Here is a 16,213-nt window from a genome sequence, read left to right as displayed (position 1 = left end):
GCAATACAGCATTTTCCATCTGCCACTAGCGCTTGGTGGGTGTTAATGTTACGCCCTGGATTCACCCCCTAATGTAACACCAGTTTTCAGCACTTCTGCACTGGCTGCATGAAGTAAAAAGGCACCCTCATATTTTTACTTACCAGACTGCAGCAGTTCGTCCTCTCTTTTTGCAAATATTAAAGCCACCACAAAGCCAGGACTGACTGTTCAAAACTGCACAGAAAAGCATGTTTGCTTCAGTTTTCAGAGGCAGTCCTGCACCCAGCTAAATAACAACCAGACAAACTGAAATTAATCAATAAAAACATCAAATCTATTTGGGCGTTTAGAAGATTTATTACAATCACTGCTTTGGTGTACCAACAGAGCTTTAACTCATTTACAACCCAAATATGTTGACAAGAAATAACAAAGTGCAACAAAAATAACAGTTTTACAGTGCACATTGGGCTTGTTTTGGTCTGATAATAACATTATCATAAACATAAACAATACACATACAAGGAAGAGACACACAGGCGTTGTACAACAACATATCTGCAACAACAAAAGAGGTTATTGGTGAGCAAGTTCGCAGAGCTTACACATTTGAGCTATATCAAATGATGTAGTGTCAATGTCAAAGTTAGATTAAATATAATTTGATTAAAACAAAAACAAAGAAAGATCCCATCCCAAGATTTAAATTTTCTGCTTCAAATAACAGTTTGTTCTGTTCAAAAGACAATCCTCTTTTTAAAAAACACATACTACAAAAAGCTGAAGGTTTTGAGCAGTTAAAATATTCCAGTTTTTCATATAACCCCTCAGGTCAATAGAGAACAGCTATGCTCGGCATCTGCCTGTAAACAAAGTGTTGCTGTCACTTGTCCTGAGCATGTTCATGGCATGTTCAGAGTGTGTTTATAAAGCTTCAGTTCATGGCAGCAGTGCAGTTTGAGGCCTTTTACTCTTCTGCTTTCTTGTACTTTGTTTACTCTTTACAGCCACCAGAAACAAGGTTTATGTTTGCAGGTAAGTGAAAAAGTGAAACTGGAATTAAGTCTGGAGACACTTCCTCTCGTGGCTTTGAATCCTCGACAGACCGAGGTCACGGCTTATCTCTTCCAGCCGAGCGTTATCTCTGTATGACAGCTGGATTCTACTTCACCAACTACACCGGCATGACATGCTAACAAAACAAACCCACTGGTAGGAAACACAGTCATGATTTTAAACCTGCCATTCTCAGCATCTGTCAACTTACACATTATGATACTATAAACCAGAGGGGCACAGCGGCATGACACAGCCTAAACAAAGAGGTTCAATCATGCATGTGTTGTTTGAGAAATAAGCACAGCTACATGAGATCAAACAGTCATTATTGTCAGTTTAAGAATCTGGTATTTGTCTGAACAAACATGCCTAACTAACCCAGGAGAGGACTCTTCTACTGTTGCACTTCTTGAGGTTTCTTCCAATCTGTCCCCCTCTTTTTTATTTTTGCATGTGTCCATGTGTCAGTGTGGGGTTCAGGGGACGGGGTCATTGTCCTATGAGTGTTTTGGGATCCAGGGAGTCCATGGTTCACAGATTGTCGACTCCAAAAAAAAAAGTGTGATATTGGGCCTAATAGATATGTTTGGCCTGACATGACTTAACAATCCCTTCTCCTGTAAAAATAACTAAGACTTAAAGAATAACAAGATAAATCACATAAAAATAGACTAAAAGGCGAAATTAAGGCACATTTTGTGTAATATTTCATTTCTAAGGCCAAGCAGAGAGGCAGTGATAGACTCTGCGATTATCTGTGTGAACATGAAGTATCCAACAAACATAAGGAGTGACTTTTGGCAGTTCCAGTGTCTTTAACTTCAAGCCGAGTGAACACAGACGTACAGGGGCTTGTGCTCCTCCCAGTAGTGGAGCTCTTCAGTGAAGCTCCAGGAGCAGGCCAGATCTTTGCTCATTTTGACTGTGTGGACCACACAGCTGCCAGGCAGATTCTCAAACAGGGTCTCAGCCAGACTCACCACTGAGAGTCTCTTCTGACTCTGGATCACCTGCTGGATTTGATTCCTATCCACAGGCTCAGGCGAGGAGCTGTACGACACCAGAACGTTCAGTTTCTCGTCTGATGAAGGGACCTGGAAGCGAGTCTTCCCTGTAGGGCAGTGGAAAGTCTTCTTTTTGTTTAAAAGGCCTGAAGGGGACCTGAATACACGCACAGACCACCCCACCCAGTCATACTTCTTCTTCAGCTTCTCTATGATAGTATCAGCTAGCTGCTGGTTGGTCAACTCTGGATGGTCTCTCACTAGTCGACGTGAATCCATCTCCGCCTGCTTGGGGAAGCTTTCGATGCAGTCTTCAATGACAACATTCATTTTCTCTTGGACAACCTTCATCTTCTCACCCCATTCTTTCAGAAGAGCGTCCTCTTCATCATATCCCTTCAGAGCGGCGTGGCCCAGCAGAGCGATAAGCCCGATACAGAAGAGCTTCTTCAGCCTGGCACAGAAGTCCTCCACTGGCCGGCGACTTTTCTCCTCGTAGTTCAGAGTGATCTCGAGCACAGACTCTCCGGAGAAGTTATCTCCCGTCACTGAGTTGTAGAGCGTTTGAAGGTTTTTGTCACCTCCAGTTTTGCCAAAGTGGTCCAGAAAGAGCTTCTTCTTGACTTCCCTGAACTTTGGCTTGGCGTTGAGGATGTCCATGTACTTCCTGAACTGGTTGCTGATGTTCTCCTCCACGGGGAAATACACAGCGTCCAGTCCACTCTTCTTGATCTCATCGTTGATTCGCCGAATCTCCTCTGAGACCACCTCCAGGCGTTCTCGCACCCTCTGAAACTGCTCCTTCATGTATGTAGCCTCTTTGCTTTCTACATTGTCCAGAGCCAGTTTAACAATCGGAGCGGCGATGGCGAAGACTGGGAAAAGGTCACCAGCGATACTGGCGACGACTTCAGCCCCTTGTTCAAACACCTCCATTACATTTTCCACCATATCCTTCCTCTCCGATACAAGCCTCTGAAGTTCTGCCATCTTTGGTAATGTCACTTAGACTGATCCTAAGAAGGGGAACATATGAACATGCTTAGGAACAGTATAGGTCTGACATTTGGCAGGAAACAAAGTCAAGAGGTAAGAAACTGATCCAAAGTGAGACAGCCATTTTAGCCTTACTGCTACAAATAAATGTTTGGTTTTCTTGTTTTACTTACAGTTCTGTTTCAGTGTTGGACTGTGGCCTCCTCCCTCGCTGCTCTTACAACACAGCAGAAACTGATAAGACAGAGAGAAACAGCAGAGTGAGTTCAGTGCTGGCTGCTGGCCACACCCAGTGAGCAATGAGCCAACTATGCAGAGGGAATTCAGCAAGGACTGAGGACTGGACAGGTTCAACTGTTTGTGTATTGTGTGTGTTTACGATTAAAACGCTCATTGACATTTCAAAGTCAGCACTGTGATCGGTATGAGAATGGCAAGAATGAAATAGGTGCTTTTTATCCTTAAAGCAGCGTATTGTCTTTCTCTGTCTAAGGTTTGACTTGTCGGAGACAACATGGAGCAACAGTGACTGACAGCAAAACAAGCTAACCAACAAGTGTTACTGAAGTCACATGGTCAAAACTGAAAACTGATTGGCCACCCTGAAATTCTTAAACATGATTGGCTCTCTGCCATGTCAGAGGCATTACTTATATTCAAATCAGCTATTGTGTTGTTGTGTTTCAGCAAGCTGCAGAGACAGTAGTTTCTTTGCATTTAAATATTATTTTTGTTGATGCTTTGACTTTAGACAGTCATCTTCATTTGAGTCCTTAAAGAGTTCAGTTCAGCAGATTTAAATGTTGACACTGTCGAGTTACATTTTTAATCTTAACATTAGAAATCTACAAAAATGTAATAAGTTTTAAATTATTTTATAAAAAGAAGTTAAAGTAGATGTGATTATTGGAATTAACCCTCCTAGGTTTGGGGTAAGTCCCTAATGTTTTCCACGCCTGGCCTACCCTTCAACAGTCAGTGCCCCAGTTTGGCCACCCAAGTCAAAACTGTCTCGCTCCGCCACTAGGTCAAAAGTGAAATAAATAATTATAGGATACAATGTTCATGTATAAAATGAGCCACTATTTCTCCTGACTCAGTATCAGCCATTCTGTCCACATTATTCTCAGAGTAAATATTATTTTTCATAAAATAGCTCAACACTTTTTCACTTTCCAGCCTAAAGTTGGTTAAAAAAGACTCTGATAGCATCTGCTTATTAAATATGGAGCAACAGCAAGCAGCACAGCTTAACAAAAAGACTGGAGACAGGAGAAAACAACAAACCAGGCTCTTTCTCGAGGTATCATAGTCTGCCTGCCAGCTTATCTAGAGCTCAGTAAATAAAACACTTAAAAGCTCCAGTGAGGAACTTTTAGAGTACGCCTATTTTGGCACCCCCTGTGGACAGATGATCCTTGCTGATCTTGTTTTCTTGGGAAAGCAGTGTGTTGAAACAAAAAATCTCATCCTGCTTTTTCTTAACAGTCTTTTATAGCAATCATTAAGAGGATTTGCCATATTAAGTGTGTTGCAAATTAGTTTTAGCAGCATTCAAGCACTTCTTATGACACCTACCCTGCCACAGCAGTTACAGGTATTAAAAACAACTTTACAGAAACAGCAAATCTTCTTGCTGATGGTCTTTTATAGGTTTGTAGGTAATAAAGAGGCTTCAGTATTAATTTAAATTGGATTAATAATCAGCTACAAACTCCTCACTGGAGCTTTAACTTTTTAACTGATCTTAACACTGAAGGAACCAAAGGAAACAAATTATTTCAAATGGGATGTTGTGCTGCATCATTCCTCAACCAACTGAAAATGCAGTGAGTCAGATTGTTTAACATTTTCTGATGGACTCTGGCGAGCCATATCCCTTTTTTTCAAGTCTTTAAACTAAGCTAAGCTAATTACTGAAGTTTTATACTTGGACGGACATAAGTGAGAGAAGTCACAATCATTACAACTAACCCTCTGAAGAAAGTGAGTGTGTGTCAAAATGCCTCTCATGCTTTAAAGCTTCTGTGAGAAACTTGAGGTTTGTGTTGATTTTGGTGCCCCCTTGTGGCCACTAAAAATATAGTGGAACATGTGAAATAAGAGTATATCAGCAGGTCATCACTAAGTCTGACACCTACCCCCTGCAAGTGGTTCAGACCTTGAAAGTAACTTTATAGAAATGATCATTCCTCTAGTTGGCGGTCTGGTTTACCTTATTAAGTCATAAAGAGGCCTCAAAATGTATTTTCAGTCTGTTTCATTGCCATCCAAAAAAATCTCACAGGAGCTTTAAGTTGAGGTAAATAATGATGAACAGGTGAGCTCTGATACAGCAATGGCTGAAGTGTTAGCAGCTACTGAGCCTGCAGCAGAAGATTAACATCCATGAAAACTGTGCAGACCATACACGCAGATAAAGTTTCTGTTAGAGGGTTAAACTCTCAGGGGAAATTATCAGGTCTTTGACAGTCTGTTGTTATTCCTTCTGCAAAGAGGATTTAATATATCTTCACCTGGATGGTTTCAATAAGTGTTTCAGTGTCCCTAACTAAGAATTCAAATGGATAAAAGCTTTTCATGATACTAGGTGATTGTTGATATGAAAGAAATGACTCCCAGCTGGCACTTAAAAAAACACAAGAGGTCTGTTGGATTTCAAAATCTTGGTCAGACACCAACAACTCCTCCTCGAGGTCAGAAAACAGAGAAAAGCTCACTTTTAGTGCAAACCAGATTTAGTGCCTGGGCATGTTCAGGCATGTCCTTCTGCAAAACTGGAAATGTTTAATGTGGAAATCAATGGAAATCCAGTTCTGGCACAAGGTAACAGTACAGTCATCCACTGGCTACACAAACAGAGTCTCATGTTCATGACCTAAGTAGGTAAAGATCCATCCATCACACGTTGTTATGAAACGTTTCTGACCTTCTGTAGGTTGTAAATGTTCTGTTTTTAAACTGTGACTGAACAAAAGCAAGCAGTGCTCTTTCTCCTTCAGCCAGTCCAGTCAATAATGAAGCAGCAGGCGTGGGAGGTGATTAAGTGGAAGAGGTTAAACTTGCTGGGCAAGGGTGCGTATTCCAGTGAATCTCAGCAAGTTACCACAGCAACAAGACAATGGAAAATAATCTGTCAGCTGGTTCGTCTCTCTGCTGAGGTCTGCTCCGTGGGGTTTATCTGACTAGACTGCAGAGGATTGCAGCCGCTTCTAAGACTGATGCATCACACACCTCAGCAGAAGTTACACACTTACATAGACACTCATACAGAAGGACATTTAAACTGGGAGGTTACTTTTGACAGAGATATTCAAATCTGATGTCTTGTGTGTGTGTATACTCATAGAAATAATGTTTTGACATTTGGAAAAGTACACAACTTAGCTTAATTCTGAGAGCTGAAAATATAACACTATCATGTTCATCTGTTCAGTATAAAGTAACAGTCAAAATACTAGTTAGCTTAGCCCAGCATGAAGAGTGGAAACAGAGGGAAGCAGCTAGTCTAGATGTGTGATCAGGTAACAAAAACAGGGACAAGTACTCTTCATAGAGCTCATAGACATAAGATTTGTTTGTTATTACAGAAAGCAAAGTGTAAAAATGACACTTTTTTAAAGGTTGTTAGCTGACCTACACTGCAAAAGACTCAAATCTCACAAAGTGTATTCTTCTCAATACTCAACTTGATATATATTTCCACTTAATACAAGACACCTGGACCTGAAAAGTCCAGAAATGAACTTTATTTAAATATATAAAATTAAAAATAAAGACTGATTGACCATAATGAGCAAAAATTGCTGACAATGCTGCTAGCAAAATGTTCTTGAACACTTTCTTGAAATCAGCGTTACATTTGTTTCAGGAAAATGTTGCTTGCTGAATGACAGCAATTTTTAATTGTTACTATCAATTAAGTTCTTTATTTTTTTGGGCTTGTGATATGTTGACATAATATACATTCGGTCAGAGAGGTTTCTATTAAGTGTAATGAGTTATTTTGATGAGCAATGAGACTAATACGGCTTGTTTTTCATTTCTGGTTTTGAGTGGATTAAAATAGGGTTCAATCTGGAAGTAAGTGAGATTAAAAGGTGCTGCTGGACAGATATTTTGACTCATCTGATTTCCCTCAGCTAGATGCTCACCTGTGGACCCATTTCCAGGTTAAGATAACCTATCCAGTTTTGTCTAGCTTCATATTTAATTGACAGATATGAGTGTTTTGATTTTCTCAAATGTTTAAGGTATAAAAAGCTTTTTACAAAACTAACTGAACTATTCCTGAAACCTGCATCCTACAACTGCTGCAATACAAAGCCAGTAATATCTCTGTAACTCCCCTGAATGTTTCCAGAACTACAGCAACAACATGCAGAAGATTCCAGCAGGATGTTAGAGCATTCACAGTTACTGTATTTCATTCGATTAGACTGTGTTAAAACTGTTATTCCTGTTTTCTACTGATGTTCTCTTTCTCTCTCAGGGTCCCCTGGGTTTGAGCTGCAGACTGAGTGCATGTGAAGTTCTTTCAGGCTATTCAAACCAAGAAGTGCTGAAATGATCAGATTTTCAGAAGAGGATGGAGAGCAGGATGTGAAACCGCAGTTTGCATACTGGTGATATAAATGTGAGGTTATAGACAAGCAAAGTATTTCTATCACTAACATTTACATTTATGAATAGTTATAGTGGTTAAAAGTCACCACACTTTCTACTGGACTGTTCATCTCTGAGGTAATTAACTCAAGTGTTTCCTTTTCATGGCTCTTTGTACACTATCTCAGAGACACTGAATCAACTGCATATTTCAAATATCCCTGCACCTTTACATATTGATATTTAACATTAAAGAAGACCTTGGAATAAGGATTTCTGCTGCAGGTTATTGTTGTTCTTCCTTTGCTTTCTCACTGATCATCTCACAACCCATCAAATGTACCTCATGACACTTTTGAGGGATACGACCCCAAGTATGAGTACAAACATGCATATAGAGTAATTTAGCTACAACAGTCAAATGCTGCACATTGATGCATCTGAATTCAATAATACCATCCTTTATGAATCAGATACACACGAGATTTGAATGTATGACATTTAATTTTGTATAGTTCCTGTAAAAAAACACATAATGGTTTTGCGACAGGACATTTTGACTTTAACAGGTAAGCAAAAATGTTTTAACACTGCAAAAACTCCAAATTATAGCGGGAGTAATTGTCTTTTTTCTCATTAGAAATAACTCATTACACTTAATTCACAACCACATTCATGTTACAAGTCCACATAGCCATCATACTTCAAGATAATACAAGCAAAGAATAAGGCCTGGATTGATGATGAGTAATATGATCTGCTGTTGCAGGAGACAAAAGTTACATCAGTTTCTTGAAGTAAGACATTATTTGATGACACTGCACTGCATTACAGATATTTTTACTCACAGGTCTTAGCTTTTGCTTGTTATAACTGGAAACAGGATGTTTATCTGGACTTGTCACCCAAATGAGTCATACATGTCATCTTATGATATCCTTGATGAGAAAGAAGACAAATACACTTGCCAAGATTTGAGTTTTTGCAGTGTCACACTGATGCATCTGTATCCAAAAACACCATGCTTTGTTTAATATGTCACACACATAGACTGTATAAAATATGGACGTAGGATCCGTGATGTCACACATCTGTTTCTGAAGTACTATTTTAAGGCCGATCGGCGGCGGCAGCCTAAGTGCTGCTGTTGAGTGATTGTGACGTAAAGAGGCGGGCTTTGAGCCTCCTAGCCAACAGCTACAGTGTTACCGCCTGTCAATCAAGTCAGGTGTGCCTCTCATTGGAAGACTCGTAATCTCAATATCTTTGAAATTGCCACATTAGAAAAAAATGTATCCCCCGTACAGTGTGTGCCGATAGAGAAATGAGCTATCCAGACTACACTCGTCTTTTGTACCAGGCTGTAAACATGTTTATTTCTGCTGTAAAGATCGGCTTTTTTGAATTGGTGTGTATGTGGTTTATGGTACTTCCCGAGCCAGCCTCAAGCGGATCCTAGATGAACTGCAGTTTTTAACACTTCTGCATTGGACTCATATTTTTAGACCGGACGTTGCCGCTTCTTTATAACTGGAAATAGGACGTTTATCTAGACTTGTCACCAGAATTAGTCATACATGTCATCTTATGACATCCTTGATGAGAAATAAAACATAAACTTGCCAAGAATTGAGATTTTGCAGTGTCACACTGATGCATCTGTATCCAAAAACACAATTCTTTGTTTAATATGTCACACAGGACATTTACTACAAAACATGGACTTTGCACTTTAAGCTGTTAACTCTAAAAGGTTTTAAGCAGGGACATTTTGATCGCAGGACTTGGACCGGTGATCAAACATTGTTTCAATGTAACACACTAAGTACAAAATGAAAAGCCACTATGCATTGCGCTCCTGCAACACTTTACAAATGTGTGTTCCCTGAGTTCGGACAGAGTTCGGTAAGAGAGCATTTAGTTTTCCTGCTCCTACTGCTTGGAATCAAGGAATACGCTCAAGAAGGACTTGAAATTGTCAGATCTTATCTCACTTGATGCCTTTGGCTCCATCTTAAACAAAAGACAGACCCCAGAACAGTGCCTGTGTTTAAAAAAAATGCTGTTTTGTGTTCACAAATTGCACTTTATTTGCAAATTAGTTGCACTTTTAAATTATTGATTGTTTCTACATACTGTCTGTATATATGCTCCATGATGTTGAGTTGTGCTATTTATTTTGACGTGTGCTGCTCACCTCTTGGCCAGGTCACCCTTGTAAATGAGGTCTTGATCTCAATGGGTCTCATCTGGTTAAATAAAGGTTTTTAAAAATATATATGGGAAGGCTACATCTTGATATTAGCTCCATCATAATGATCTGAGTGAAACTGTGTCCTATTACTTGAAGCTTCATAATAAAGTTATGTAATATAGTTAATGCTCAAGATAAGGAAGTGTCACAGGTCACGTGCATGCTGCTTTCTGCCTCACAGAATGGCTCTTAAAGACTCATGAATACTTATTGTTTGTTTCATTGTTATTATGTGTTAGAGCTTCCTCTAAACAGAAAGATGACCGCCCTCTCTCTCTGCCAGCTGACCACTCAGTCTGACCACCGAGAGGAGAGGACTGATCTGTTAATGCGCCTTCTTAATGGACAAAACATCGATCTGCCCGTGTACAAGGGCTCTAATTGTATCACTTTGCAGCCAAAGGACAGAGAGGCAAACAAACATGGCAGGTTAACACCACAAATTATTTTATTACAGAATGCATAGCGCCCTTAAAGAGTTTGACACTTCCTGGAAAAAGCGGATCGGTGGCATGAGAGCTGGCAACCAACGCCCATAGAGTACACAGATTTTGTTTAAAGTGCTGCAAAGTTTGTAGATTCACTTGATCACCTACTTCACTACATGTAATGAAGCTGCGTTAACACATCTTTAAGAGGATTTGACTGTTTTGTGCCAAGAGGGGGAAAAAATGATCGATTACGCAACAAGAAACTGCACTGAAGTCGATGAGTTTTAATCGATTACTTGATATTAAAGTGCCTCGTTATACTCAATCGGAGTTAATATTAATGTGCCTGTCCACTATGAAGCATTTTAAACAGAAATGGACTCACCTTCCAAAGTTTACGGAAGAAATACTCTAACTTCCAGACTGTGTGTCTTCCTATTGGTCATGTGGCTCTCATGTTACAGAGGGGAGGCACACCCAGTTGCGCACAAAAAAGTTGGGTGTTGGACAAAGAAAAAAAAAAGTTGCCAGCATAATAAGCAGGGCTGTTGCTGTGGAGATATTATTACAGGTTTTCCTCCACCCTTTCAGTAAACAATGGTTTGTTATTGAAGCATTATTTACCGTTGAATTTGTTCTGAGTGGTATAGTTAATAAAGGTCATGCTTAATATGACTTTAAATCACATACTCAGGGGCGTCACCAGGAATTCTGGGGCCCCTGAATAGATATCTCAGTGGGCCCCATCACCACAGCTAACCCTACTAAATATAACATTGCTGCTATAATACTGGTTTATTTGCATTAAACAAAAATATATGCTTAAAACTATCCTGGTTAACTGACTCAAATCTAAGCTACATATCAATATTATTTATTTTACAATTTCTCCAAATGTAACTGCACAATATTGACCTTCAGACTGTCCACCTCTTTAAATAAGATTATCTGAAGCCAATTGACTTGTTGAATAACAACAAGGGGGCATTATTTGGTATAATCTAATCTCATGAAGTCAAATAAAACTCTAATAACCTATCTTATCTTATTGCAGTTATAACAAAACAAAACAAAAGGGTAGTAGAAAACACATTTTATTTCAGGCCCATTAAGGGCCCTAGGTAGTCAGTCCCACTCCCCCCCCCCCCCCCCCACTACGACGCCCCTGTACATACTACAAAAAAAGTGCATTCAGTTAATGGAGCAGTGATTACCAATGATGACAAAAACATTTATATTTTTTTGTTTATTGCCAAGAAAAGTAAAATATAGCTGTACACATTCTCAGAGATGATTGTGGAAGATTTGGGGGATTTAACCCGCAGCGATATATTGCACAGAAAGCAGCACGAAAAGTATTTTGATTTGTATGCATTAATGTCTAGGACTGGGCAACATCAAATCATATATATAACAATAAATTTAAATTATTCCATTAATGATTTCATATACACTTGACATATTTTTGTGTAGCAGGTATTCTTGATAATTTTGATACCAAAGTGACCAAGTAACCTCTATTAATACTTTCTTCTTCAGTTGTTAAGCAGAATAAGTTTGTTCATTTTCTTTACAAGAGTTACATGACAATTGTGATACCACTCTCTTACCTCAAGGCTACACTAAATTTGAAGCAATGAGTAACAAGGAGACAGTTAGCTTAGCTTAACTTAGCTTAAACTAATGTCCCAAAATCTAACTTGGCTCTACCCCAAAGTTGAATACATATAAATATGTATGTTACCTGATCTGTTTAATCAGTACAGTTAGTGAGGTTCGCTATTTGGTTTTACAGAGTATAATACGATGAGATTTCAGAAAGCCACTGCTCAGAGCTAACAAATAGTCCTTTGAAACTTTGGCAAGCAAGAAAAGTGAACTTTAGACTTGTTGGTAGATTATTTTTTCTTATCTTTAATCAGAGTATGGCTACAGCCTCTTGTTTCCAGTTACCACTTAAAGCTAAGATGAGCTAACGTTACTCAACGCCGTTCATGGCTTTGGCTTCAAATAAAACTACAAAACAAGAAACTCTTGTAAATAAAATGAATAACCTCAAAGTATTATTTGATTGTATTTTTTGGTTCTAGATCTAGCAGTGCATCAAAATAACCAATATTTTTAGGCATATCCAAATGAAATTTTTTGACTTTTGGTCTTCACTACCATGGGCTGACATACCCGGAGATCTGAGAGGGATTACAATGATGAAAGGGAAAGGTACCTTGACAGAAGTCAAAGAGTAAGGCAGCAATTTATCATTGTATCGTCCAACCCTAGGAACACCTAAAGAGTCAGTAGTCATAAAATGTATAACACAAAGTTGAAGCTGGCATGGAAATATATGGCTTTGAAATTTCTATAACACCCTAAAGCTGCTGCATCATCATTAGAGGACAGATGTATACGTGTAAAAGTGAAAAAATCATTAAAAGTAAGGCAATAAATCACATTCAAGAACCCTCGTAGAGCAGATTACACTTTAACATAGATACTATCTATAAGTACATTTCTAAATTTAATGGAAACATGACCAGGTGTCTGGTAGAGACATTCATGAATCTATGTGTTACTCCACTTTACAAGTCTCTGGGAGTCTACTCAGAGTGGATACACAGGTAGGCTCTTTTGTGTTTCCCATAGTAATAACAGTCCTCATGGAAGTTGTTGGACTCAACCACCTCCTTGTAGTGGCTGACTGCATGCACCAGACAGTTGGGGAAGCTTGTGTTCAGAGAAAGAGCCAGTGCCATCATGTTCCCCCTCAGCTTCCTGGCCTCGATCTTCTCCTGGATCTGACTCTTGTTGATGGGCTTGGGGTCAACGCAGAAAGAGACGACCACTTTGATCTTGTTCTTGGTCAAAAAGTCAAACCAGTTGGTGCCCCCACTTCCATGGCACTTCTTTCCAGCCAGCCAGTTGAAGAAGAAGATCCGCTCTCTGTTGTTGAAGGCTCTGATGGACCAGTTAACCCAGTCGTATTTCTTCACGAGTGAATCCAGGAGGGTTTGGGTGAACTCGGTGTTCACCGTGCCGGGGTTCTCTTGAAGTATGTGCTCCACGTCCATCTTGGCTTGATCTGGAAATTTCTCTGTGCATTCATCCACGGCTGCTTTCATTTGCTTCTCTACTACGTCCATGCGGTCCTTCCACTTCTTCACCATCTCCTCCCCAACCACCCCTTTTTTGAGGGCAGAGTGGCCCATGACTGCAATAATGCCGACCACAAAGAGCTTCTTCAGCCTGGCACAAAAATCCTCCACCGCCCTCCTGCTCCTCTGCTCGGTGGTGACCACTGTTTCCAGCATGGGGTCTCCTGAGGTGTTCTCCCCAGTGACTGCGTTGTAGAGTGCATCCAAGTTCAAGTCACCGTCAGTGTTCTCGTAATGGCTGAGAAACTTCTCCATCTTCTTCTCCTTGAACTTGGGCTTGGCGTTGACAAAGTCCTGGAACTTTTCGTACTGACTGATCATCTGGGCCTCTCGGTCGAAGTTCTGCTTGTTCATCGACGTCCTCTGCAGCTCCAGGGCGATTTTGTCAATCTCATCTTGGATTCCCTCCAGTTTTTGGTTGACTAGTTCAAACTGCTGAGTCAGGTAGCGAGCCTCTTGGCCATCTGGATTGCTGAGTAACTCAGCAGAAGCAACGAACACGGCCTCCAGGATAGGGTGAAGCTGGCCCACCGTGGCAGCAAGCACCTCCGAGGCTTGCCCCATGATCTCCACCCCTTTCTCAATCTTGTCCCTGTTCTGCACAACCCAATCTGCCACGCTGTTCATCTTTGTATCTTAGATTTCACACAAACTAATGTAATATGTTTCCACAGCTTTGATGGTACCTGAAAGAAGAAGAAACATGAAACCCTTGTAAAGTTCATTGCACTGCACTTTAATGACATTTCAGATGAATGATGGCGCACGTTCTTTTTTCAGCTATGTTTCACAAAGCAAATGTTATCAGCTGACATCAAGTCGTTTTTTTCTCACAGTACATTTTCCTGACAAACAAAACCCTACAATAAAGCAAACGGCAGGTCATGTCAGCACATGTAGGCATCCAGTTTCATGCCGCACCCTCACAGCTTCACTTAATGACAGGGACTCTTTTTTTTTTAAAGCCTTGGTGGCATTGAAACAAATCCAAAAAGCTCATGAAAGTACACAGACGAAGCACATGTCGTTGGCAATTCAGAACAAATATCAAACAGGGTTTGTGTACTCATGAATTATGACGTGAAGTATTGTGCAACATCACAGTACTGGTCCTTTGGGATGTCATTTTTGTATTGCTCTAACAATAGCCAAGACCCAAAGCAAACACAGATGTTCACAACATGGTGGAAGAGGGGGATTTACGTGGTAATGATAGTATGATTTTCAGAGTAAAACACTCGAGAGAGATGACCTAACTCATGTCGTGCTCCCTGGAGGCCATTTTCAGTTCAGAAAAAGGCACACCCAATTCTGGGAGAAGAAAACCCCCACCAGTGCACTTGTTCAATAATGAAATTAGTCTCCTCATTATGGACCAAATGTCATCTAAACACTCAAAATATCCTGTTATTTTTAGGGTTTGTAAAAATGGTAAATTATAGAACATAAGCTCACCAATAGGTGCTGCAGTGATGAGATCAGTGGTGTCATTTTACAGCCTTTCCTATAACTGCACTAATTAGATGGACTTTATCCAGTCACATGCCATCAGTGCTTTTTGATATTTCTTTTGCTAAATAAACCAGCTGATCCTACCACAAAAAGTGCACCATTCAAATTTTGTTTTTATTTGTATTACACAATCCAATCCAGTTCAATTCTAGCACAGAAAAAAGTGAAAAGTGAAAATAAATACTTACTGGTTAATTATGTTGCTTTGTGCTTCAAGATATCTTCAACAAAATAAAAGTTTTTCTTCTTTTTATTAACACAAAAAGTGAATTATTCTATGTTGGAGTAAAAAAAAAAGGCGAGTCCCACACGACACTTGATCAAACACTGGTCCACCATTTCAGAGTGATATGCTCTGCTACAGAGCTACAGAGCTTTAATAGAGACTGCATACGTCAGTCATTAACAAAACCACGTCCCCCAAAGGACTCATATCTATCTTCAGCTGAAAAATGAGCTGTTTCCTGCAGAAGTGAAAAATCCCATTTGTTGAAATAGAGGAATTAACAAAAAATATCCAGTTCCTTAAAGCTTCCAATGGATTCTAATAAAGACCAGTTTTAGAAATGAAAAATTGCTGAACAATAGAAACTGATTGTTGAGTTGTCCTCTCTTCTTTCTTTCTTACTTATTACTTTACTTTTTCTTTCTTTCTTTCTTTAGATGGTTATAAAGAGGGTTGTAAAGAAAACAAGTGAATTTGATGAAGTAAGGGATGGAGAAGCTGAAAAAAAGAGTAAAATCATAATAAAAATAACTCACCTTTATTGCAAAAATCCAATGGGCTAGAGTCCAGTTATTCCGTAGTCCAGCTGTGCCAATGAGCACCAGCCTCCTAGGGATGTATATATAGTCTCTCTCTCTCTCTCTCTCTCTCTCTCTCTCTCTCTCTCTCTCTCTCTCTCTCTCTCTCTCTCTCTCGCGCCAGTGTCTGTCTGTCTCTCTCTCGTCACTCCCCCTTTGGAACTCCTCCATCTCTTTCACAGCATTCCTCAGAAACCCACTCAGAGGGATGAGGGGCCGGCACTGACACAGATAACATCCTGTAAACACTCCCTGTGCAGGGACACCATGCACCATGGGAAAACTAACAAAAAAAAGAAACAGGACTGGTTTCTCACTGTATATGTGTGTACGTGTGTGTTTGAGTGAGAGAGACAGAGAGAGAGTGGAACAGAGAGAGAGGGAGAGAGAGAGAGAGAGAGAGAGAGAGAGAGA

At 39.9% G+C, this 16,213-nt stretch overlaps 2 protein-coding genes across 4 annotated transcripts; both read right to left on the bottom strand.

Moving 5' to 3' along the window:
- Window positions 1–294: 294 nt before the first annotated feature.
- Window positions 295–10,931, bottom strand: rpz4 (rapunzel 4). The gene is made up of 3 exons (XM_034697534.1): window positions 10,717–10,931; window positions 3,215–3,275; window positions 295–3,061 (listed from the first exon to the last, which is right to left on the bottom strand). Exon 3 carries the CDS (start codon window positions 3,033–3,035, stop codon window positions 1,863–1,865), a length of 1,173 nt encoding a protein of 390 aa, XP_034553425.1. The 5' UTR covers window positions 3,036–3,061; window positions 3,215–3,275; window positions 10,717–10,931; the 3' UTR covers window positions 295–1,862.
- Window positions 10,932–11,562: 631 nt separating this feature from the next.
- On the bottom strand, window positions 11,563–15,836 carry LOC117822684. Of its 3 annotated transcripts, none has more exons than XM_034697531.1 (2): window positions 15,758–15,836; window positions 11,563–14,169 (listed from the first exon to the last, which is right to left on the bottom strand). In XM_034697531.1, the coding sequence occupies exon 2, from the start codon at window positions 14,108–14,110 to the stop codon at window positions 12,929–12,931; it is 1,182 nt and encodes a 393-aa protein (XP_034553422.1). In that variant the 5' UTR covers window positions 14,111–14,169; window positions 15,758–15,836; the 3' UTR covers window positions 11,563–12,928. The 3 variants fall into 3 exon arrangements, with proteins under 3 accessions (XP_034553422.1, XP_034553424.1, XP_034553423.1); XM_034697533.1 differs by lacking the exon at window positions 15,758–15,836 and adding an exon at window positions 15,184–15,342; XM_034697532.1 differs by lacking the exon at window positions 15,758–15,836 and adding an exon at window positions 14,939–15,067.
- Between the last annotated feature and the right edge of the window lie 377 nt (window positions 15,837–16,213).

This window comes from Notolabrus celidotus, chromosome 12, assembly GCF_009762535.1.
Source record: "Notolabrus celidotus isolate fNotCel1 chromosome 12, fNotCel1.pri, whole genome shotgun sequence".
Classification (NCBI taxonomy): domain Eukaryota; kingdom Metazoa; phylum Chordata; class Actinopteri; order Labriformes; family Labridae; genus Notolabrus; species Notolabrus celidotus.
Note: the sequence above shows the minus strand (reverse complement) of the source record. Positions and strands in the feature narration are given on the sequence as shown.